General features: G+C 52.6%; 1 protein-coding gene across 1 annotated transcript in view; it reads right to left on the reverse strand.

The window, feature by feature from the left end:
• Positions 1-22,641, reverse strand: part of CHD6 (chromodomain helicase DNA binding protein 6) — a 93,098-nt gene that overhangs the window by 33,447 nt on the left and 37,010 nt on the right. The window contains 10 exon segments of the mRNA XM_066330502.1: positions 454-575; positions 857-1,006; positions 1,226-1,312; positions 2,449-2,566; positions 2,910-2,968; positions 3,419-3,484; positions 6,308-6,457; positions 6,993-7,131; positions 10,661-11,063; positions 11,066-11,156. Of these exon segments, the coding sequence (XP_066186599.1) occupies positions 454-575; positions 857-1,006; positions 1,226-1,312; positions 2,449-2,566; positions 2,910-2,968; positions 3,419-3,484; positions 6,308-6,457; positions 6,993-7,131; positions 10,661-11,063; positions 11,066-11,156 (1,385 nt within the window).

The following is a 22,641-nucleotide window of genomic DNA, read 5'->3' on the forward strand; positions in this document are numbered from 1 at the left end:
AGCCAACTTTTTATAAAATCCTGGATTCAAAATCAGCATGAAAGATGCTATTTTCAGGTACGCACAAGCCAGGGAAAGATGCATGTGATGGCCTGCTGCAGCTGAGAACATGTATATTCCATCCTGCCTGCCACACAACGGGTCACCAATAGCCTGGTCAATACCAAAAACCTAGGTGTATGTTAGAACAATAGCTAAGCCCTATTATCTCCAACACTCATCAGCATTTAAGAGGGAGAAACATTCCTGAAGACTCAGTTGTAAAGCTAAAGCAAATCCACTGTTTCTGGCAGCTGTCTGCCATCTCCAGCACTTGAAGGACTCAGTGGCTGCTCTGTCAAGCCTCTCTTTGTTGGCCCTGCTCCCCAGCTTCGCTGTTCCCATGAAAGCACACACAGGGCCTGCTGCCAGCAGGACTGCTCATGGCAGCACTAGGCTCCAGCCCCTCCTCACCTGTTATACCAGTTAAAGAGCAGCCAGTTCATTCCCTCCAGCTGATACTCCCGCAGCTGGTTGCTGTTCTTGTACTCCCGGGACTTCTCCAGTTTCTGCCAGGACTCTGACGCTGGGCGCTCCTAGGAGGAGACAGCAGGAGCAAGGTCTGTGGGAGATGCTAATGCCCAGTGAGGCCAGATCCTGCTGCTGGGGCTGCACATCAGGGACAACACTTCAAAGCAGTCACTGATAGCTGAGTCACAGCAAGGGCCTGGCCTCTGGAACCCACCCTCAGACTTCCAGAGGGGAGGATACAGGGCTTGCACTGCAGCACCAGGGACAAGGTCAACACTGCTGGACTGTGGCCAGACACAGCCAGTCCCTGCGCCCAGGGCAGAGAGCTGCCAGCCGGGTACGTTACCTCAGGGTACGTTACCATGTGCTTGATTTCTGGAGGGATTTGGAGGGCTTCAAATTCTTTAATCTTCCCTGGGTCAACATCCTCCTCCAGTTCCCAGGTGCTCTCCTCATAGGGCAGTGAGCACCACTTCACCAAGTAGTGAGTCACCTCCTGCAGCATAGAGAGAGACAGCCTCAGAGACAGGGAGAGTCAGCAGCCCTCCACCCACCCTGTGCCAAGGGTCCTTGGGGACAGGGAAAGCCGTGCAAGGGAAGGCTAGGAAGGCACAGGGTGCTCAGAGATGACCCACAACGTACACCATGAGGCCAGGCCTCCTGCCAAGCCTCTCTCCTTCTCTCCACGGGGAAAGTAAGAGATGCAGCTTCTCACCTCCCCAGTGTCAGGGTCCTTTGTGTGAGCCACCTCCAGAATTCGATCTACCTCCACATAGTCCGGGTTGAACAAATCCTCATCAGGCTGTGATGGCAAACAGTAAAGCAGGAGGTAAGTTCAAGGTGATCCCAGGGTTAAACAGATGGGTACAAGTAAACAGCTGCGGGGCATCTGTCCTCAGGATGCTGCTGGCTGTGTGCAACACACCAAGTGCCCTGGACACAGGTACAGACATCTGTCTCGGCCCGGAGGATGCAGGAGCCTGGCAGAAGGCAAAGCTCTTTCTTTGGAGCAGTCACATGCTCTGTGCTGCCCTTGCTGGGAGGCAGGAATGTCCCCTCCAGTCTATCTGGCCTGAAGGCACAAGTCCTATGGTGTCTCCTCCAGCTGATGTGCAGCATCCAGAGCTGTGACAGTCACAGTTCGTAGCACCCAGTGAACCCCAGGGCTGCAAGGAGTGACACCTTGATCTCTGTCTCTGCCTCCCTCTTGCCCCACCTAGCATAGTCCTTGGAGAGACATGGCCTAGGGCTTGGGAAGGAGAAAAATCAGGCTTCTACGCACATAACTCTCCAAACCCCAGTTAGTTACAGGAAAAGAGCATGTGCTCCTTGCTGAACTGTCAGTGGTACAGAGTGTTCCAACACATGCTTTTTTTTTGCGTCCTGAGAAAGACCTCAAACAGACTCATGAGTTAGAAATTTGACACACACCCCCAGCTTTCCAGCTACAATGGAGAAATTTTCATGGCCTACTGGCCCGATTTACCTTGTAAGGGGCAGTTTGAGGAGATCCAACAACTATCTCTGGAGCAGCAAGTTAAATTACAAAACACCTTTTATACTAGGCAAGATTAATCTGCTTATAGAACAGAGCAGGCAGGAGCTTCCCTAAGCCCAGATATTTATAGTTCCCTCTCTCCCACAGCATCTCTGCTCCACCACAGAAGCACCTCCAGCCCTATATGCTGCCCTCCCTCCCACCAAGCAACTCTTCCAGGGCTGGCAGTGCCTGGCAAGTAACACTTGTCACCCTGCTCATAATTCCACCAGTAACACTACAGGTGTCCAGGGCACAGTCATGAACCCTCAGCTCCAGCCCTGGTGCCTTTGGCCCTGGAGATGGACTGGTCTCAGCTGCAAGGTGTCAGGGGCAGCTCCTGGCCTGCTCAGCCACGACACCAGGGTCAGGCACCACTGCTCACTGTGCTCCACTCTCACCTCTGTAAAAATATGTTTCATCTGAGCCTGCTTGTTCCGGAAGCGCTTTATCTTCTGCGAGATCCTGGGATCTTTCTCCAGCTCCTCCAGTGTTGCCCATTTACAGTGGAGGTAAGAGCTGCAGCGGGGGAAAATCAACAATACATGACCAAGAGGCCTTTGGTCCCAAACCCATCCACCAGACACAACAGCGTGGATCTCCCAGCAATCCAGAGAATGCCCAGCCCATGCCTATGCCATCCCAAACGGGGAAAGCCATACCCCAGGAACACGCCAAGACCAAGCACTGAAGCTGCAGCAGCTTCCCTGCTTCCCACCACCATGGCTGGCTCAGGAGGACAGGGGCAGGAAAACAAGGATGCTGAGGCTGCAGCTAGGGATGGGGTGGAGGTGGGAGCACACAGCCCTTGCTCCTGCATGCAAAGCGCCCACAGAAAAAAGCACCACAACACTGCACATACAAGTTCCTGTACTTGACGTAGAACTCCTCTGTCTCAAATGTCAGGCCTCCAGGATGAGCCTGAAACCAAGGGAAGGAGAGTAAGTGACAGTCAGAGGCTGTGCAGAAGCTAGGGGCGCATGCTCTGCCATCCCCTGCCTGGCCACAGGCTCCTGGGACTGAGCCCCAGGGACGGTGAGGAAAGTCAGGCACTTGTGCTGCTGCTCCAGAGACACAGTAGCCCTGGGGAACATGATGTGAGACCACCCTTGAGCATGGGGGACTCCAACACCACCTGGGCACTAGCCCAGGCCTGACTCCTCTCCAGAGGCTTTCCTGTGCCCAGGACAGGAGTCATCACACTGATCTACAGCTCAGAAAGGTGCCAGTCTGGACATATCCCAGCACCCCACCACAGGAGCAAGAGCACCAACTGCTGCTACATCTCATGCCCCTGCTGCACAAGGCAGCCAGGTCCCATCCCTCCTCTGCTCAGGGACTTCCAGCCCCAATGACATCTTTGCCACTCACCTCCTTCTGCACCATCCTGGAGGCAAGGATCTTCTCAATGATATTGGCATCATCCTCGGGAGGCTCCTGGGGACAGGAGAAGAGAACTCTGGTTTTCTGGTTCATCACATGCCCCTGGCACTCTCCCAGCACAGAATGGCTGCTTGCTCCTCTCTCAGTTCCCCAGACAGGCAGAGTTGGCACTGGGAGCTGGGAGAGAGCTGTGCTTGGGGAGCCCTTGCTGGGTGTGAAGGTGTAGGTGCTGCCACCTACACTCACCCTCTTCCGTCCTCTTCAAGTCAGCCAGGCCACAGAACTGTTGGGTTTGCTGGGTGGGTCCTTCCAGCTACACCAGGGCAGCCAGAGAGGTGGATAGTCTCCCAGAAAAGACAAGGGAGCTTGGGGCACCTTTGCCCATGGACTCAACAAAGGAAATACGCCAAAATGTGCACATTCCTGTTCCAAGGCACTCTTCATGCCACACATTCTGGTCATGCCTTGGCAATTATACAGCCCCATAGTGCTGTATGGCCCCAAGGACCTCAGGAGAGCAGGCAGCATTATCTGTCAGGCTCTGTCACATGTCACCCACTCGTTATCATCTGCCCATGGCCATAGGACATGGGCAACAGCACCCCACCCCATCAATCTCCCTGCAGCTCTTCCTGGCAGGCTCGAAGTGCTGCCTCCTTCCCTCTGCAGGCTTCTACTCTGTCCCCAGAGACTCACCCATAGACCCCTCTGCTGGTACCCAGGGGCTCCCAGCCCAGCCGCTCTTGCTGAGCACAGGCTTTGCTGCAGGTGTCCCTAATGCTGTCCTGCTGCCAGTTCTGGGGATATGGAAGCTCTCCTGGCTGTGGCTGTGCCAGGACCAGCCCCACCAAATGCCAAGGGACAAGAGAGTCAGGCTTGTGCCTGTCTGTGCAACAGAGGAGACACTCACAGGGAGATTGAGGGGAGATGACAGCCACCAAAAACATGGCGCCTGCTCGAGCATTAGAAATATCAGCTCTACTTTGGCTCAAAGATAGTACACCAGAAAGAGGAGCAAAGTGCAGAGCAGAAAGCAGAATGACTCTGTTCATTCCCTTCCAGCAGATGCAGAGTATGGACCAAGGCAAAGGAGCCCTGAGGTGTCACTTTGCAGAAAGTGACAAAGAAAGTCTCAAAGAAAGGTATGATGCAGCCTGGCGAAGGACAGACAGACAAGCCATCCCACAACACCCATGTGAAAGTGTCTGAGAAAGCCAAGACCATGCCCAGGGCCACAGCAACCCTTCCATTCCCAGCCCAGAGGTGATTGCTGCCTTGGCACTGTCCTTGACTGCAGGGGAGGATGTTGGACCCAGCACTACAACACAATGAGCAGGGAAGAGCAGGTCTGCCTGGGCCCCTTGGCTGCTGTCTGAGGCCCAGAGCAGGATTTCTGCCCTATCTGGGGAACTCTGCCCTACACTGGGTTAAGAGAGTTGAAGGCAGCATGCAGAAGCGCTCCTGCCACAGTGACTGGGCAGTGCCTGCTTCCCCCATGCCCAGGCATCCATCTGGGCACTGCTGGACTCTGCTTGACTCTCCCACGGAGGGTTTGTGTGAACATGGCCATCACACCAGTCCAGTGCCCCAGTGCTGGGAGCTCCCATGCTGATCCACAGCCCTTACACAGGCCTCCACTGGTCTGTGGCTCATTGCTGGCTGCCTGAAGGCTGCTGGAGGAGCCCTGCACTGCCCAGAGAGCTGTTTAGGACCACGTCCAGGATGCAGGAGGAAAGCTGCAAGTCCAGGCCATGGAGAGAGCAGTCCTGAGGTCACAGCACTCACATCCTGCCCTGCCTGTCAGTTCCAATCTTGGGAGCAGCCACTGGCAGGCCCAGCTGGGCAAGCTGGCCAGGCCTCAGAACCACCACCTAGCCTGGCTGCTTTGGACATCAGCCTTAAAGACCCATCTGGAGCAGGACAAACTAAGGTGGAAGTTTAGGACTGAGAGGAAACAGGGTGGGAGCATGGACACATGTCAAAAGCAGCTCATACCTGCTGCTTCGAAAATCTACTTAGAGAGATGACTGTCAGGAGCCTAGCTAGGACACAGCCTCAAACAGAGCTGAAGCAGCATGAGCAGTATGTCCTGTGGGTGTGTGGCAGCCCCAGACCAGGCATGGATCATCAGGTCAGGGCTTATCAACAGAGCTAATAACCCACCAAAACCTTGAGAAGAGGGGACTAGAGAGGGTAACAGAAACACCATGAAAACAACTAGTGACCTTAATTAATTTATAGTGGCAGCTTTGTTAGTGACCAGAGAGATGGAATGAGTTGCAGGATCCAACACACAGTCACAGATAGGCAGGAAGGAGCAGCCAGCACCCACGAGGAGCCAGCTCTGAACCAGTGGGCAGAGGCAGAAAGACAACAAGACCCAAACCGCAGTAGCTCCAGGTAGTCCCTGCTATGCTGCCCAGATCACTGCCATGTTTCCCAGCAGATCAGCTCAGCTGGCAAGGGTCAGGCTGGCATCGCTATGCTCTAAGGCACTGATGGAGAGCAGCAATGTGAGCAGAAAATTATGACCTGGCTCCTACAAAGCCCTCAGCTGGCAGGGACAAAATAATAGAGTCATCATGGACAGGAGCTACAGAAACCAAAGACAAAGATGGGCATGGGCAGTGGGGAGGACATATCCAGCTGTGTGGCACATTCCAGAGGCCTTAGTCTCCAAGCAGGGGGGGGGACAGTTGGCCAGCACACCTCTCATCCATCTCACAGTTCCTGAAAAGCCAGCCTGAAGCCTCCCAGACAGGCACTCTCTCAACCCATCCTTTAGGTGGGACCCACCACTTCCTCAAGCCTCAGCACTGACATTTTGGGATACCCTGCATGAGGCAGATCCCCCACACCCCCCAGGCCCAGCACTACCTCTGCCTGCCATGCCAGAGTAGAGGCGGAGAGCGCAGAGGTTCGTCCAGCTCCCAGCACAGCAATTGTCTCTCCATCATCATCCACAACCTTGAAATCCAGGTCCTCGTTGTACTTCCTCCTCTTTACCTGCCGTCCTGAGCGTCTTTTCTGTTTACAGGGTGAAAAAAAAGGCAGTGCCTGGAGGCACGGGCAGACCAAGTACCCCCTCCTTACTCAAATGGCAGAGAGAAAACCCCAGAGCTGCTAGAATTCCTTCCAGGCCCTCCCCTGCCCCAGCAGGATGGGAGTGGTTAGGAAGAACAGGCACTCCTTGAGTTGCTGAGATCTCCAGGATGACCACAAAGCCACATCAGTCCTCAAGACATGAGGCAGAGGAGCCTGTAGAGAAGCAGGCATACAGCCCCCGGGCTACAGGGCCAATGTGTCCCCCTGTGCTGTGCCAGGAAAGGGAGCTGCCCAGCTGTGGTGGAGAGGGACACTCAAGGCTGAAACATGCAGGACCCAAGTCAGCAGTGTGCACCCAACCCTGGGCCAACAGCTGACTTCAGGCTGATAGAAGCTGACTACACTACACTGCTGAACATGCTCTCTGATTCCTGTGCCCAGAGGCCCTTGTTGTGGCCTCACTGAGAGGCAGCCAGGATTTCACCCACTGGTAGCCAGATGAGAGCTTTGGACATACCTGGCTGTCAGCTGACTCCGCAGATTCCTCTGGGCTCTGTACAGATGGGCTCAGGAGATCCTGATCCAAATCCAAACTGTTTACTGGTATCTCATTTTTCCTCTTCCCTTTTTTCTTCTTCTCCACAGGGGTGTCTTTGCTGCCAAGGAAGACCAACAGTTAGATCATGTCCTGGGGATCTCAGGAGAGAGACAGCAGGCACCCACACAGAGCACTGCCTCCACCCAGAGGCAGCTCAAGGCTCCTGGGACCTCCTCCAGCACTGAGGATCCCCAGTCGCTGATGCACACTAAGCACACCAAGTGTTTCTCCATCCAGTTCCAGAACACTGGGATGAAAGGGTCCAGCTGCCCTGCGTGGTGTGGAGGTTGGATGCTCTCACCAGCCAGGGAAACAACCCCACAGGGGCTGTAGGAGCTGGGCCTCATGGGGTCTAGTACAGGCACAAAGAGGCTCTCTCCATTGCCAAACCCCGTATGCCAGGGCAGCAAGGTGCCTGCTTTGATCACAGCACTCCCAAACACATCCCGTGATGACCAAAGTCAGAAATAAAGTTTAGCAGCTCCAGAGGCAATCCATGTCCTGGCATCCCGGAAACAAACCTTGAGGCCCAGTCTGAGGAGCACTGGCCCCACTGCTGGCCACCTCCTGCATGTGCCACAAAGCCCTGCCAGGCTCCAGTAAACCTTTACACCAAGCACAGTTCATGGTTTGTGTTCCTGAGTCACAGCACTGAGCCCCCTCCCAGGGCAGCTGAGCAGACTGGCATGAGCCTCCAGCTGGAGGAAGCTAAGCCCTGTGATTGCCACAGACACAGAGGGATGTAGATCCAACTCCCACAGGTGCAATGGCCCGTCACAGCAGTCACTGCCAGCTCCAAGGGCCCACTGGGAAGCTGTCCCATCCGTCAACTGTCCTCCATGCTTAGGTCACGGAGGAGATTTGGGCTCTGCTCCCAAGAATTCCACCACCTCCCTGAAAAACATGGCAAGACAAGCCCAGTCCCACGGCATGTTCTCAATGTAAGGGCCACCTGCACCCCTGCCTGCAGAAGAAAAAGGGACCAAGAAGCACCATGGGTAAAAAACAACTGCTCCCAGCATGCCAGTCCAGCCTTACCCTCTGCAAGAAACACTGGTAAGGGAATGGCTCCAAAGAGCTGGTGCTTGTCCCAAGGCTGAGCAATGCCTCCTTCCTCACTTTCAGCCCCACCATTTGTTCCTTCCACATCCCAGAACTGCACAGTGGCAGAGGAACCATTAGTTTCAAAGCAATGCTAAGGTTCCAGCTACGTTTAATGAGAAAAACCTCTGCTTGCCTGTGACTAGCAAAAAATAAAAGTAAAAATCTGTTGTTCAGGCCAAAAATGCCCTGGCCATGCATACATGCCTAAATTGAAGGCCCTGAAAATGCTCTGGGAGCCATAACTCCCAAGATACTGATTTGTAAGTCACAATTAACAACTGCTTCATTCACGAGTCAGTCATTGACTATGATTAGAAATAATTTAGAAGAAATTATGCCACCATTATCTGCCACTTAGAGGACTCCCAGCAGTCATTCCATCCGTACAGAGTACAAACTAACTAAAGCCTGCTGCTCGCCTCTCCCCTCTCTGTGCTGCCAGGGCTCCTCAGGCACCTCCCCAGCTCCGTGTGGCCATGGGGCACAGGGGAACACACAGCCATGCTCCCTGCAGAGCTTCCACCCTCACACTCATGGGCATCCCTCACACAGGGGGATTTGCTGGTGACTGAGAGAGCACAAAGCAAGTCTGAGAAAAGGCTCCAAGAGGGGCAACAGAGGCAGAGAAGTTGTAAGGAGGACCCATGGGCTGGACTTTCCAAGCAGCAGAGCTGGAACTAGGTCCTCTTGAAAGGTGCAGATGAGTGGGAGGAAGCACCACAGGCTCAGGCTATACTAGGATAGAGCATCAGGCATGCACAGAGCTTTGTGGAGCTCCCAGATTCCCCCACACAGTTTCTTCTGGTTGCATGATGTGTTACAGGGTTATATTACATTGTTTAGTTTGCATGAAGTGGCCTCTTTACCAGGGCTCTGCTGGTATCCAGCACAGCAAGTTGATTGCCTTTCAGCCCCTCATGGTATGCCCAGAACCTGCTCTGCCCAGGTAGGAGAGCCAGGGTTTCCAATCTGCAGCTTGGGGTTACCCTGCCATGAGCCCCATCTTTGGCAGGTTGACCTGTCTGTGGGCTACTCACAACAGGTTGCACAGGCATGGGCTGCCTTGTATGCAATAGTCAGCACCCTGCAAAGGTACTGCTGGCAGCTGCAGGACCAACAAGAGCCATGAATGCCTACAGAACCACAAGCCTCCATGGCCTGCTCTTCCCCTGGGTTCACCTGCTTTGGTCTGGTCCCAACAGGTCCCGCTGCAGGAGCAGATCTCTGTGAACTGCCTGTATGGCAGGTCCTTATTGGTGGAGCGGAAGTGTCATTAGGAAAATCTGACAGCTGCATCCCTTATCCCAGGATCCTTCTTGGGGCCAAATGCTGCATTCACATGGGCTTCTTCCTTCTTTTCCTTATGTGCAGCCCTCTCCTTCCCTCTCCACTTCTATCCCCCTGCTGCAGCCCTCCTTGGGGCCTGGAGGAGCCCTTCCCTCACCATCCCAGCACTGTCTGCTTGATCCACCTGTTCCCATCTGCTCTGACTCACCAATCATGACAAACATCTGCAGAGCCCCATGCTCAAGGAAGAACACAAGTGACAGCACTGCATGGCTCAGGGATCCACTGGGGACATAGCACCCAGCTCTCATCCTGCTGAACAACCCACACCTCTCCTTGTCCACAACCCACACTGCTCGTTGTCCACAATGTGCCCATACCAATGGCCACCCCAGTGGCAGCTCCACAGCCATGGCCTCTCCAGGATCTAGCTCTCAGTGAGCTCTGAAGGAGTAGGGCTGTGGAAGAACAAATGACATTGGTGCTTTTGAGACCTGCTCTGCTCCCTGCACACATTCTCCACTAAAACGAAATCAGAGCTTCTGGCCAACCAGCCTGTTAATTAAAAGGCTGAGGAATTACCAGAGGCGGTGATGTTGGCTTGCGCAGTACAAGGCAACCCTCAGGCCTCCCCCCCACTGCTGGCTTTGAGTGCCAGCACAGCTCCACAGCTGCCAGGAGAGACAAGTCTTCCAGGAGAGGGAGAGGGGATGGGATGTGCTTCATCATCCTCCCAAACCCGAGCCAAAGGGAGGCAGGCTGCTGCCCTGGGTGTGCACAGACCCTCATTTGCACACAGTCCAGGGCCAGGTTTTTCTCACTCACATCCCCTCTTGCCCAGGCCCCAAATCATGTATGTCAGGCCCTCTGCCACACAGCATCGCATTGTCCTGGTGGGACACCCCTCCAAAGCCCCTTTTGCACCAAGACACTCAGCACAAAGGCCAGACCAAGGAGAGGCCAAGACTCTCCAGTCCTCTTACGGATCTGGAATCTCGCAGGGCTTCATCCTCTAAACAGCACCTGCCTGTCCCATCTCTACATGGCCAGAGAGCTCATTCAGGCATCCCAACCAGCACATCCAGCCTTCATAACAAGTGTCCTGCACACCCAGTGCTGCTCTCTCCCAGATGCAGCTACTGCAAGCCACAGTCCTGTCCACAGCAGGCACAAGGTCAAGGCCACACATCACCCACCTGATCTTCTTGGGCCTTGATCTGGGGGCTGGCTCAGAGACCACTCTTCTTGTCTTAGGGTTCCTTTGGGCTTTGGGTTCCCGAGGTTTCCGGGGCTTCTTAGCCACCTCCCTCTGCTTGGGCTCCTTCGGCTTCTTAGACTCCTTCACCTTTTTAGACTCTTTTGGTTCTTTAGGCTCTCTCCTCCTCTTTGGTTTCACCTCCACAGCTGCTTTATCTCCCCCTTCCTGCTCTCCGAGATCCTTTTTCTTCCGTTTCTTCTTCACCCCTGTGCCCCCACTGTCCTGCATCCCGTTCTGGGCGCTGGCCCGCTTCTGGGGAGCCCCGTTGGGCTCCTCCTTTGGGCACTGGCACTGGCCACCTGTGTTTGTGGCTGTCACTGTCACCTGATGAGACACCTTGTCTGCTCTTCACTGCTGGCAAAGGTGTCCTGTGTCTTTGCACTCCCAGGCAGAACGACATTGGGGGAGAGGCTCAGTGCTCTTAAGCTTGGCGGCTGTGGAGAGAACACAAGGTGACAGGTGAAGCAAATGCCACAGCTGTAAATAGCAGGTGCTCCGGGGGAATAATAGCCCCACAAGGCTCCAATCACCAGTGCAGCACCCCTCAACATTTGGCTAACATATGGCTAACAGCCACTATGAGCAGATGCAGCTCAACATGAGGAACCTCCCTTCTCTGTCCAACAGAGGCTGACAGACAGAGGCCTTTTCACTCTCCCCTAGTCCATGCAGGTCCCAAGCAGAGGTGGCTGGCCCCAGTGTGTGCCCCAAACATTGTTTTGCCTTTGATCAAACACTCAGACTCCACTTGGCTAAGACAAGAGCAACCTGTGCATCCAGACCACTTTCTGCCTGTTGCCCAAAACCAGAGATTGTCCCAGTAGGGCAAGGAGATGGAATTAAAGATGCCTTGCAGCCTACAGAAACAAAAAGTGAGCTCCCAGGTCCATCTGGGGCAGAGCTTGAGGCAGAAGAAAAGGGTTCACTGCTCATAGGAGCTGCTGGGGTGCCAGGGCTCCCTCCAGGCCAGAACAGAAGAGCTGCTCTTCCTGCTTCAGCACTTTCCTTGTTTCCCGTGAACTTTCCAGCAGTGAACACTGAAAGGAATTGAGCTGCCTCCTAGGTGTGCTTGATCTCAGCAGGCATGACCAAACAGCAGCACTCAAGGGCCCTGCTCTCCTCAAGCAGCAAGAGTGTCTGTGGTGAGGGCCCAGGCTCAATGTGCAGCAACCTTCACTCCAGCAGAGGAGCCCAGGCTGGCAGGGCACAGCCCAAGAGAGGGAGCTGTGGGTGACAGTTCTACACGGGAACCAGCAACATTTCTTGCAGCAGCTACCAGAGCAAGAGTGAGTGAGGGATGTACAAAAGAGCAGGCAGAAGTGCAGTTGTGTGCTGCAAGGATGGGGAGAGGAACATGTCAGGTTCCATTTCAGCTGCTCTATCAGTTCTCATCCCCAGCATCCCAGCTCCTCCTAATGCATAGCTCAGCCATGACCAGAGGGAAGCAGCAGCCACTGCTGGACTTGCTCATTGCTAGGGAGCTGACAGGGCAGCATTAGACTTGCCTGTACAATTCATTTTCGCCATCCTCCCCCTGCAGAGCCCTTTTGGCCCAGCTAAGGCATAGGTGACAAGTCACCCTCTCCTTGCAGGTGGGCCGGCTCTCAGGCCACCTGCCTTATCCTGCGGCACAACGGGCTGAAAAGCCGGTCCTCCAGCTGGGGGCTGTACCATAATACAAGACATGGGCCGCTCCTAACAGCCTAGAGGTGTCAGCTGCTCGCAGGGAAGCTGTGGGGCAGCTGGTGTGCAGCCCAAGAAGTGCTGGGCAGCATCTCCTGTGCCTGTGGGGACAGGGGCAGTGTTTGCCCCACTCCCTCACACCCATGGCTGCCCCAGGCCAGGAGTGCTGCTTCTTTCATAAGCCCTTCTCTGGGGCTGAGATGGAGGTGCCAGTGCCTCTGGCAGCAATGCCCTGGCTCTGCAGAACCTCAGCATCATCTACTTCCTCAAGACATCTCAGAGCTGTGGGAGGGAATGCAAATCTTTATATCTTACAGGCTGAGGGCTGGAGCCCATCCAGGGTTGTCTAGCCACAGGGTGCTCTTTAACACTCAGACTTCTGATTTGGATTAGATGGAAGCATTTAATGAAACAGACTACAAGTGGAAAGGCTCCTGATGCCCCTGCAGCCACCCATGAGTGGGGCCGCAGGCTCGGCTGGCATCGGTCAAGCAGGCTGCAGCAGCATCCCTGCCCATGTGCAGCCGCCTCCAGCCCTGGCCCCTGCACCAGCAGCCTGGGATAGGGCAGCAGCCATCCTGCCACACGGACCAGCCATCACATGGCATCTCAGGAATTAAAGGGAACCTATTCAGGACCAGGAGAAATCAGCAGTGTTGATGCTGCTTCTGAGGCCACTGGCTGTGCAACAGGATCAGTCCCAGCCTGTGCATTCCTCAGCTCTCGCAAGATGGGGATCAGCTGTAACAATTTAGAATCATACAATGGCCTGGGTTGGAAGGGACCTTACAGATTATCTACTTCCAGCACCCTGCTGTGTACAGTGACAACTTTCACCAGGCCAAGTTGCTCAGAATCCCATCTAACCTTGACTTGGAAACCCTCAGGGATGGGGTAGTCACAGCTTTTCTGGGCAACCCCTTCCAGTGCCTCATCACCCTCAGAGCAAAGAATTTCCTCCTAATATCTAATGTTAGGTATATATCTATATGCCTGTACTTCCTCCTAATATTTAATCTACATCTACTCTCTGTCAGTTTGAATCGACTTCTCCTTGTCCTGTCACCACATGCTTTTGTAAAAAGTCCCTCTCCATCTTTCTTGTAAGTCCCCTTTAGGTAGTACCCCTGATAAGAGCAGTAGAACAGAACAGCATTTTACTCACTTGATAAGGATAGTAAAACAAAACAACATTTACTCTTGTCAAGGACAGTAGAACACAACAGCACAGCCTTATATAAACAGATAAAGGATGTAACTCAGGCAAACAGATTTCATGCAAAACACTAGAAGGATGCCAGCTCAGCTCTGCAAGGCTGACAAAGCAGAAGCTACACAAAAAACCAATACTGTGTTTACTCAAAAGTGGGGGTCAAGGAACAGCTGCCTAAAATGGACATCAGAAGTTGAAGATGGACCCCAAAGAACCACGTAAAGACTTCTGATAAGACATGCAACTATGTAAAATAAAGCCGAGGAAGTGGGGATAGCTAATGAGTATGTAATCAGTGTGTCTGTTAAAATCCCTGTTCATCCAACACTTACCCACTGGAAGAGAGGAAGGATCCCCCTGAGTTACCAGCACACAGCAATAAAGAATGCCTGCTTCTAATACTCAAAACTGTGTTATAAAGTTTCTATCTAGACAATTTCGCTATCACTCTTTTAGGTAAAGCCCCCTTTAGGAACTGGAAGGCTGCAATTATGTCACTCCTAAGCCTCCTCTTTTCCAGGCTGAACAAACCAAATTCTCTCAGCCTTTCCTCCAAAGAGAGATGCTCCATCCCTCTGATCAAGTTGGTGGCCTCCTCTGGACTGGCTCCACCAGGTCTGTGTCTGTCTGGTGCTGAGGACTCCAGAGCTGGATGGAGCACTGCAGGTGGGGCCTCACCTGAGGGGAGCAGAGCAGAACCCTCTCCTTTGACCTGCTGCCCACTCTTCTTTTGATGCCGCCCAGGACGTGGTTGGTTTCTGGATGCCAGCACACACGGCGGGACATGTGCAGCCTCTCATCCACCAGCACCCTCAAATCCTTCCCATCAGAGCTGCTATTGATCTGTTCCTGCCCCAGTCTGGATTGATACAGGGATTTATACCTGACTCACATTTCCTTAAAGATCTGCCAGCTCTGTTCCACTCCCTTGTCCCAGAGGGCAGTCTCCCAGGGAATCCCACTGACTATCTCCATGAAGAGCTGGAAGTCTGTTTCCCTAACACCCAGTGTCAGCACCTTGGCCTGGGATCACTGTGAGCATCCCGTGTCACAGCCTGCCATGTCCCAAGAGCAGTACGGGTCCCAGTCAGCAGTGATTGCCTCCATCTGGAACAACCAGATGCCTCTGATGCAGGCCCTGCCATGAACAGGCCAGCACACGGACAGAGAAGGCAGGGAGACCAGGCTGCTTCCCACCAAGTGCTGCCAGCCCAGAAACCATACTCCCAAAGCTGCTTGGTCTGTCTTGAGGGGAAAATGTTTCATGTTATGCTCCTAAAGCCCACAGAAAGCTCTGGCCACGCATGTAGGTCTGTGCTGCCAAGTACAATCTGCAGTGAGAGCCTGATGCACTGCCATGAGCCAGGGAATGGGTTTTTTCTACTACCCCTTGATGAGGTTCAGTTTATCCTGGCTTCTGATCAACAGGAAAAGCCTAAGAAAGCAATGCCAGCTTGTGCTGCAGCATGGCTCCAAAGCACGGTCGCTGTTTGGCCTGCGGCAGCCCGGCTGGCTCCTCGTGGCAGGCAGCAGCTCACTGTCCCTGGGCAGCTGCTGCCGGAACATTGGCTGCTGCCCCGTGCCGCAAGGGAAACTGCCTCTGCTTCCAAACAGTGAGAGCCTGAAGGTCTGGTGTCACACTTATGGGGACACAGCATTCACTGCAAGGAACTCTGCTGCAGCAGCAACCTCAGCCTGAGTGGCCTGAGATACCCATGAGCGAACAGGCTGCTCACTGCTGTGACAGGACTCCTGGCCACTGTGTCTGCAGCCACGGCCAGCACTGATATACCACCACACTCAGACCCCCCTGCACAGGGGAGGAACACATGTAGCTGCAGGACCCTACACCTGGCAAATCATACCCTGGGACACGCTGCAGCAGTGCAAGGCAGCTGGCTCTGGGCTGCTCTGGACCAGCCAGGAGCAGCTCTAGGCAATGCTGACCCTGAGGGGGCAGGAGTGGGGCAGGGCAGGCAGTATCTCTACCCCATCAGCCCAAGCTGGTGCAGTGACAGACTGCACCTACACCATGATGAACCCACCTGTAACCCTGGGTGCCAAAGCACCTGGGGGCATTCAGTACTACAAACTTGTAAGGTATTGGGGAAAACCACTAATTTTGGTTAAATCCTGCTGCCCTCCTAAGTGGCTTCTACTTCTCAGGGTGTGAGGGCTCTCTTCATCACACGCTCTGTACAATTAATTTCCGCCATCCTCCCCCTGCAGAGCCCTTTTGGCCCAGCTAAGGCATAGGTGACAAGTCACCCTCTCCTTGCAGGTGGGCCAGCTCTCAGGCCACCTGCCTTATCCTGCTCAGCATTTCTTCCAACCCCACTCACTGAAAATGGGGTGGCAAGAGTAAGCACGTAGTATCAGAGGTACCAAAGAGTAGTAGCAGGGTTTCTGCTCTGTTCCTTTTCTCTTTACAAACCATGGAATGCACCCTGTAGGTAGATGCCAAACTCTGCAGCGCTTTACAGTCTCCTCCAGAAGCAGGGACAGCCCTCAGTAACGACACATGTGTGGCTGGTTCTCCCATACTTCACTGGGTGCATCTTGAGACTTTCCTCAACTTTTTTGCCTCCATCTCCATTTTAGCATCTCAGATGACTGCAGGAATCAGTCAGCAGCTTTCTTCCCCAATTTGTGCTGTGAAAGCAGCAACATCTTCCCTGTATTTGGCTTCCTTGCCTTTAACCATTCACTAATTCACAGAAAGACCTTTCATCAGGACAATGCTTCATGTGTTTACAAGCATTTGGTGAGAAACTTCCTCAGCTGCTGGTTGGAAGCCCATGAGCCTTGTACCAGCCCAGCCCAACTTCAGCCCTGTGACTCAGTTATCTTTAAAATCCCCAAGAGATTGCAAGAACTAACTCTGCTTTGCAAAAGTCACGTGGACTATTCACCAGTGTAGTATTTTCAGAAACAAAGTGTTTATTATAATTCCTAACTATTTACTCAATACGTAACTGAATCTATTGACCTTTAGTTTCAAATTTACTTCCCTCTCCCCTCCCATGGTGCTAATGGGTGATGGCCCCAACACTATTAGCAATTCCCAAATCTCACAGTGTTTCTTTAGAATTCCAGCGTGAAGACACTCAAAACGGGTGGCTTATGTTACTTTGCTCAAAAATGTCTTTACCATATCCTTCAAGGCAATCTTCTGATGCCTCTGGCACCAAGAGATGGCTCTGGGTAGAGTGCCCATTTGACTGAGCGGTTCTGCCAATGCTCGGTTTCCACAAGTCCTCTTTTGACTTCACCATATTTACTCTGTGACTGACTCCTCTTAAAGGCTTTTTAAATCCTGAGAGAGTTGGAAAAAGATTTGTTATTTGACTCCATGTCTTTAGTGATTCCTAATGTGATGCCCTACCTTGCTACAGAGTTACTTCTAAATTCACAGAGTATATGTCCTTTTTCTTACTATCACTTTTTAAAACTAAATAGAAATGTAATTTTCCATTCAACTGCCCATTCTACACATCTTTTTACATGTCCACCTAAGTAAGCAGATTTGTTTGCTTCTGGGTATTTTGGAGGGGGGAAGAAGTAAAGATGATGACTTCCAGATTTTGGTAAATGATGCCCATCACTGAACCACTGGTAACCCAATCCAAGCAGCCTCTGCTTCCCCAGAACATTTTTTATACATAGAACTACACCTTTGTACTGTCTCTGAACTGGCTTTTTTTTGGTGATGATTGTAATGATTTCACATTTCCAGGATACACTATAAAATGAGGAGATTTATTCACAGAGGAATCTTCCATAAATTACATTTCATACAGTCCTTCAGCATCAGCTGGAGCATGAAGTCTTGTTCCATGCGTGTAACTACTGTAAAATAGAAGGTCAGGAGAAAAAAAAAAAGTTTAAAACGTCCTCAGAGAGCTGTGGAGGCTAACAGAGGGCACTTATAATTGCACGACCCCTAGGGCAAATCCTAGGGCAAAGCCAAGGTCAGGGTGGGCCTTAATGGTGTGGTGTGCTTCCTTAACTTAAAATTGTTTTGTTTCATTTATAGTCTCAATTTGAATGCTAGTTTTTATTCAGGATTTAGGGGAAAACACCACCAGGAGGTGGGTGGCAAAGCAGCTCACACCCCTGTTACTTGAAGGGCTCCCTCCCCTCTCCCAAACCACTGAGCCTGTGGGACGCATTGGCTGCTCCAGCCCACAAGGCTCACACAGAACGCCCAACCCTCTGCAAGCCCTCCAACAAAGCTGGGTTTGCAGGGATGTGAAGGGGCAGTTTACAAACTCCCCTTGCCACATGCATGGGAGCTGAGGAGCAGTGAAATTCAGCAGTGTTTTCCCCACACCTACTCAGGACAAGGCCAGTGGGACTGCCCATAGTGAGGCAGGGACAAAACCCACAGCCTCACCTGCCTGTGCCTGTGCCAGGTACTGCAAAGGGAACAGCAGAGAAGAGGAAACTGCAAAGAGAAGGTGGGGAGGGGAAGAAGCAACATCTGCGGTCCCATAAAGGTAGGACTGATTCACACAACTTATGCACTTTCAGCAGCAGCAGCAGCAGTAATAATAATAATAACAATAATAACAATAATAATAATAATAATCAATAATAATAACTGTGAGAGGCAGGAGCAGAGAACCTCCTCTGGACCCACATGGTAGACATCACATGCCAGGACTGCCAGGAAATGTGATGGAGATGAAGAAGATGTTGCATTCACACTGCTGGATGTTGGAGCCTGATCCATACCCAAATCCTGCACTATCCCATGAGTTCAGGTGTGGGAAGGAGAAAAGACCAAAAGCTTCATGCCCACCCCATAATCCATTCTGCAGGCTTTCCTCTCCAAGAGCAGTGTTCCCAGCAGGGCAAACCTCTGCCACAGCCTCAGGATCTGAATGGCAGCTCTGTCCAGTAAGGAGGCCACAGAGGAGCTCTTCCAAGGGTCACAAACACCAAGAGCAGATCCACCCACCACCCTGGCAACCAGGCTCAGACGACATCCATACAGCACAGCCTCGCCAGGCAGCCTCACAGCAGCCAGCAGCACTGCCAAGTGCCACCTTGCACCCAAGTGCAAGCCCTGTCAAGCAAGCCCCGTCTGCTGCAGGCTTGGCCAAGCTTTCCTGCAGCACACCAGGAGAGGCCTGCATTTGGGTCTAGGGCATGCATCAAACCCCACAGAGATCTGTTCTGTATGTGTCCACAGGGACCCTGACTGAGAGGGTCATCAAAGGTTTCCTCGCTCTTTAGGCAGACACTGATGCCTGGGAGCTGCCCAGGAGCCCCACTGCCCATTCCCCCCCCTCAGCACTAGCTGAAGCCAGTAGCCAGCCTGCCACTCCAACAGCAGCCCAGGATGGGCACCATGACACAGCTCTGCCTCCCTGAGATGGTCATGCTGGCTGTCACCAGCCCAGTCCATCCACAGAGCTGGTTGCAGAGCACAACAGGACCAGAACTGACAGTTTCTTTCACACAAAGGGTTTTGGAAGGCTGATGAACCCAACACTCCAGCAGCCCCATTCCCACCAGCAGTGTGCACAGTATGGACTGTTGTGCTCTGGGTGCTCAGTGTCTGCACCCCTTGTTTCCAGCTCTTAATGCAATGCAGCAAGAAGCTAAAAATATACAAGTGCCACCTTCCATCATGTCTCCAAGCAGGTCTCTCTGCAGTCACCATGGGATGTGCTTGATGGAGGTGGGGCCTGGCTCTGTTCCCAAGATGCTCCACCACAATGCAGCTCTCAATAACTACAGCTAGGAAGCTCTGTCTGGTGACTGGGCCAGCCCTGGCAGTGGGCATGTGTGTTCCCACCACTCTAGCAGAGGGAATGGGTAGGGCAGAGGGCAGTGCTGCTGCCCTGGGGTGTCCAGGCTGTCCTTCCCGCTAAGTTCTCCCTAACAGGGAGGAAAACCTGTGAAGCCCTTGGAGCTTGGGGAAGACCCAGCACTCCTGGCTGTGAGTGCAGAAGGGCACCCTGGCAGCTCACTGCTCTCCCCACCCTTCACCCTTACTAAGCAAGTGCCCAAAACTCCTCCACGCACTCAGCACTGAGGGTCATCAGACCTGACAGTCTCACCATGACAAAAAAGAAGTCCACAGACACAGCCTGGGACAGAGCTACAAGTGCCCTCGGGCTTGGACAGCCCCACCCCCTTGTGCTGGGTACAACTGCTCTAGCCTTGGGGAACTCTGGTAAAAAAAAACCCAACTGCATTTGCAGTATGTGAGACAGCAAAGCTCACTTTCATATAAACATACCCACAAAATTCAGGAAAATGTTTTATTTTATGCATTGAGTGCTTCAAGCAAAGGCAAGCAGAGCTCCCCCAGATGCTCCCAGGGGCCTCCCTCTAGCAAGGGCTGCCCAGCAGCCACATGGTGCCTTGCAGCCCTGGGCCATTCCCCACTGCTTCCCACCACTGTCCGCACAGTGCAAGGGATCCAGCCATTCCTGCCACTTCCAAGCCCAGGCTGGAAAAGTCAGAAGACTTCTCCAGAAGAAGGCTAAAGGGTCACAGGGCTTTCCATCTCTCTGTCTCCAAAGTAATTCTGCTCTGCTCTCACAGTCCATGCAGGATGGGAGCATTTCCATGGCTGTAGAATAAAGATTTAGAGGCACTGTGGGATAACTGCATTTATTTAAGTTCATGATTTCTCTGGTTATATAATAAGGAAATAAGGAGTAGAAGACCCTTCAGTGCCCAGAGACAAGCAGGATACAGACAGGAAAGGCAGCCCAGGGAATAATGGTGCTGAGCCTTCAAAGGGAATCCATCACTTGTCATTGCTCTTGGGGGTAACCAGCCACTCCTGTCCCATCTTCACCAGCAGACAAGGCACCCTGGCATGAAAACTTGTAAGTCATGAGACAAGTGACAGGTTTCATGAGTTAGTCACAGCTTGGTGACAAACGTATCACATTTTTGTGCATTACTAAAGAAGAGTTGTGGAAACACAGCCCCTGCCTTTGCTAACAACAGCTCTGCAGACGAGTGAACCAGTTGGAAGTGTCCTGTACCCAAACACATCATAATTTGCACACGAAGAGAGGCACTGCTGCAGGGAGCACCAAGGGAACACAGGGAGGAACTCCTCCTCAGACAGCCCACTTCAGGAGCGCATCTCTCCAACCTAGGTTTCCTAATCCACTAGCAGTGGACGTAGGCAGGACAAAGCACTGGCCTAGGTCAGCCAAGGGCTAGAGAAAGGAGAGAGCACATCCAATAATTTTTCCCCAAGGCAGCTGGCAGCTCCCATGCCATCCCTCACCAACATGAAGGGTACCAGCATTTTGCCAGCCTTTTCATCCTTGGGCCTGATCCTACACCCACATAATGACCAACATGGAGCTTCTGCAGGTGAGAGGCTGGCAGGGAAACACATGATTGATTTTTGAGAGCCTTGGAACCACATAAGCATCTCATCATCTCCAGAGAGACTGTTCAATGGAAGGCAACAGCCGCCCTTGGTGCGATGAGAACTCTGTTTACAAGGCGTGGGTGCTCCTGGGCTCAGGTGTCCAGAGTGATGTAGCATGCCACTCCTTGCTAGTTTTGCCCCCAGTGCTGCTCATCTGAGTATTACAGGGAGCCACCTACTCCTTCACGACCTCCACTAGGCACCCAGAATGCCCTCAGGGGCCCTGCTTGGCCAGGCTTTCTTATAAACACTGCATTTGGGAATGCTGCACCCCACCCTGTGACACGCTGCAAGGTTTGCCCTACACTGCTGCTGGCTTAGAGAGCTCAGGAGATGAGCAGCTGGAACTCTACTCCTCCTTGCTCACACCACATGCCGTTATCTCCCTCCTAGATTTTATCTGCATCAACAGCTGTAGAAAACAATTTGTCAGCTGAACCCTCTAAAAATCTCTAAATGGTTGGGAAGGATGGTTTTGCTGTGCTTAAACCCCATGTCATTTCAGTAATCCCATTTCCAGAGCACCCAAACCTGCTGTATTAGCCCAATGAGTGGCATGAATTTCTTACCTGGGCTTTGCTGTCAGCAGAGAGAGATCACAGACCCACACCCCAAAGCACCCTGCTCTCCTCCAGGCCTTTGCCCTGCCCCATCGGGAGCAATCCAGCCATGCTGGTACACAAGAACTTCCATGATACCTTGAGGCTGGCTCTGCTTCTTCACAGCATCTATAGGACATGCTGCTAAACTCATTACTTCCTACAGTACTGGTGCTCTGAACACACACCTTCCAATATCTGCCGTATTTGCCTTGCTGCAAGCCCAAACCAGCACACTGACCTCTTTGAAATACTTCCCTCCCTTCCTCCTCCCATCAACCTGCCATGGCAGTGTGATCTGAAGTGCCCTGAGCAGCACACAGTGCTTCAGAGCTGGTTAGAACTGGCACAGGCTTGTGCTCTCAAACATATCTATCCCTTAGCTCAGTGCTCACTTGAATGGTTTCCCATTAAAAGTAGCATGGACACAAATTAGCTTCAGGCAGATCAGTTTGTTTTAAACCTCCAGCCATATTTCAGCCCCGCAGGCACAGTGACACCCCATGCATGTAACAGGTCCTCTCCCCTCAGCAGAGTGCCAATGGTCAGGTTCTTTCTCTGCACACAGTCAATACAGAGACCACTGACTCATAAATCTCCTCTGGGAGCAGCAGGTTGTTATGATCCAATGCAGCAATCCAGAAATGACACCTTTGTCAGATGGAATTTTTTTCTGAGTAAGGGAAGAAAATTCCCCCGGTCCAAGCTCTCACAGCTCCCAGACATGATCTTCCAGAAGCTCCCAGGTGATATTAGTCCTCGTGTATCATGTTAGTAGCAGCAATCACAGCAAACGTGGTTTTGTAATGAGATTGCAACAAGAACCAATACTATGGATGTTAAAACAAAAAGAAGTGGTGTTCCTCCACTGGGGCCAGCACAAGTCAAGAGCATTTCCACTACTGAAGATAAACCCCACCTTGTCCAATGGCCCCTTCAGGCTCACCCACTCTGGAGTGCAGCTCAAGTAAAATTTCAAGGAGCTGAGCTGCACCCCTGTCTGGAAATTC

The sequence above is a fragment of the Sylvia atricapilla genome, chromosome 16 (assembly GCF_009819655.1).
Source record: "Sylvia atricapilla isolate bSylAtr1 chromosome 16, bSylAtr1.pri, whole genome shotgun sequence".
NCBI lineage: Eukaryota > Metazoa > Chordata > Aves > Passeriformes > Sylviidae > Sylvia > Sylvia atricapilla.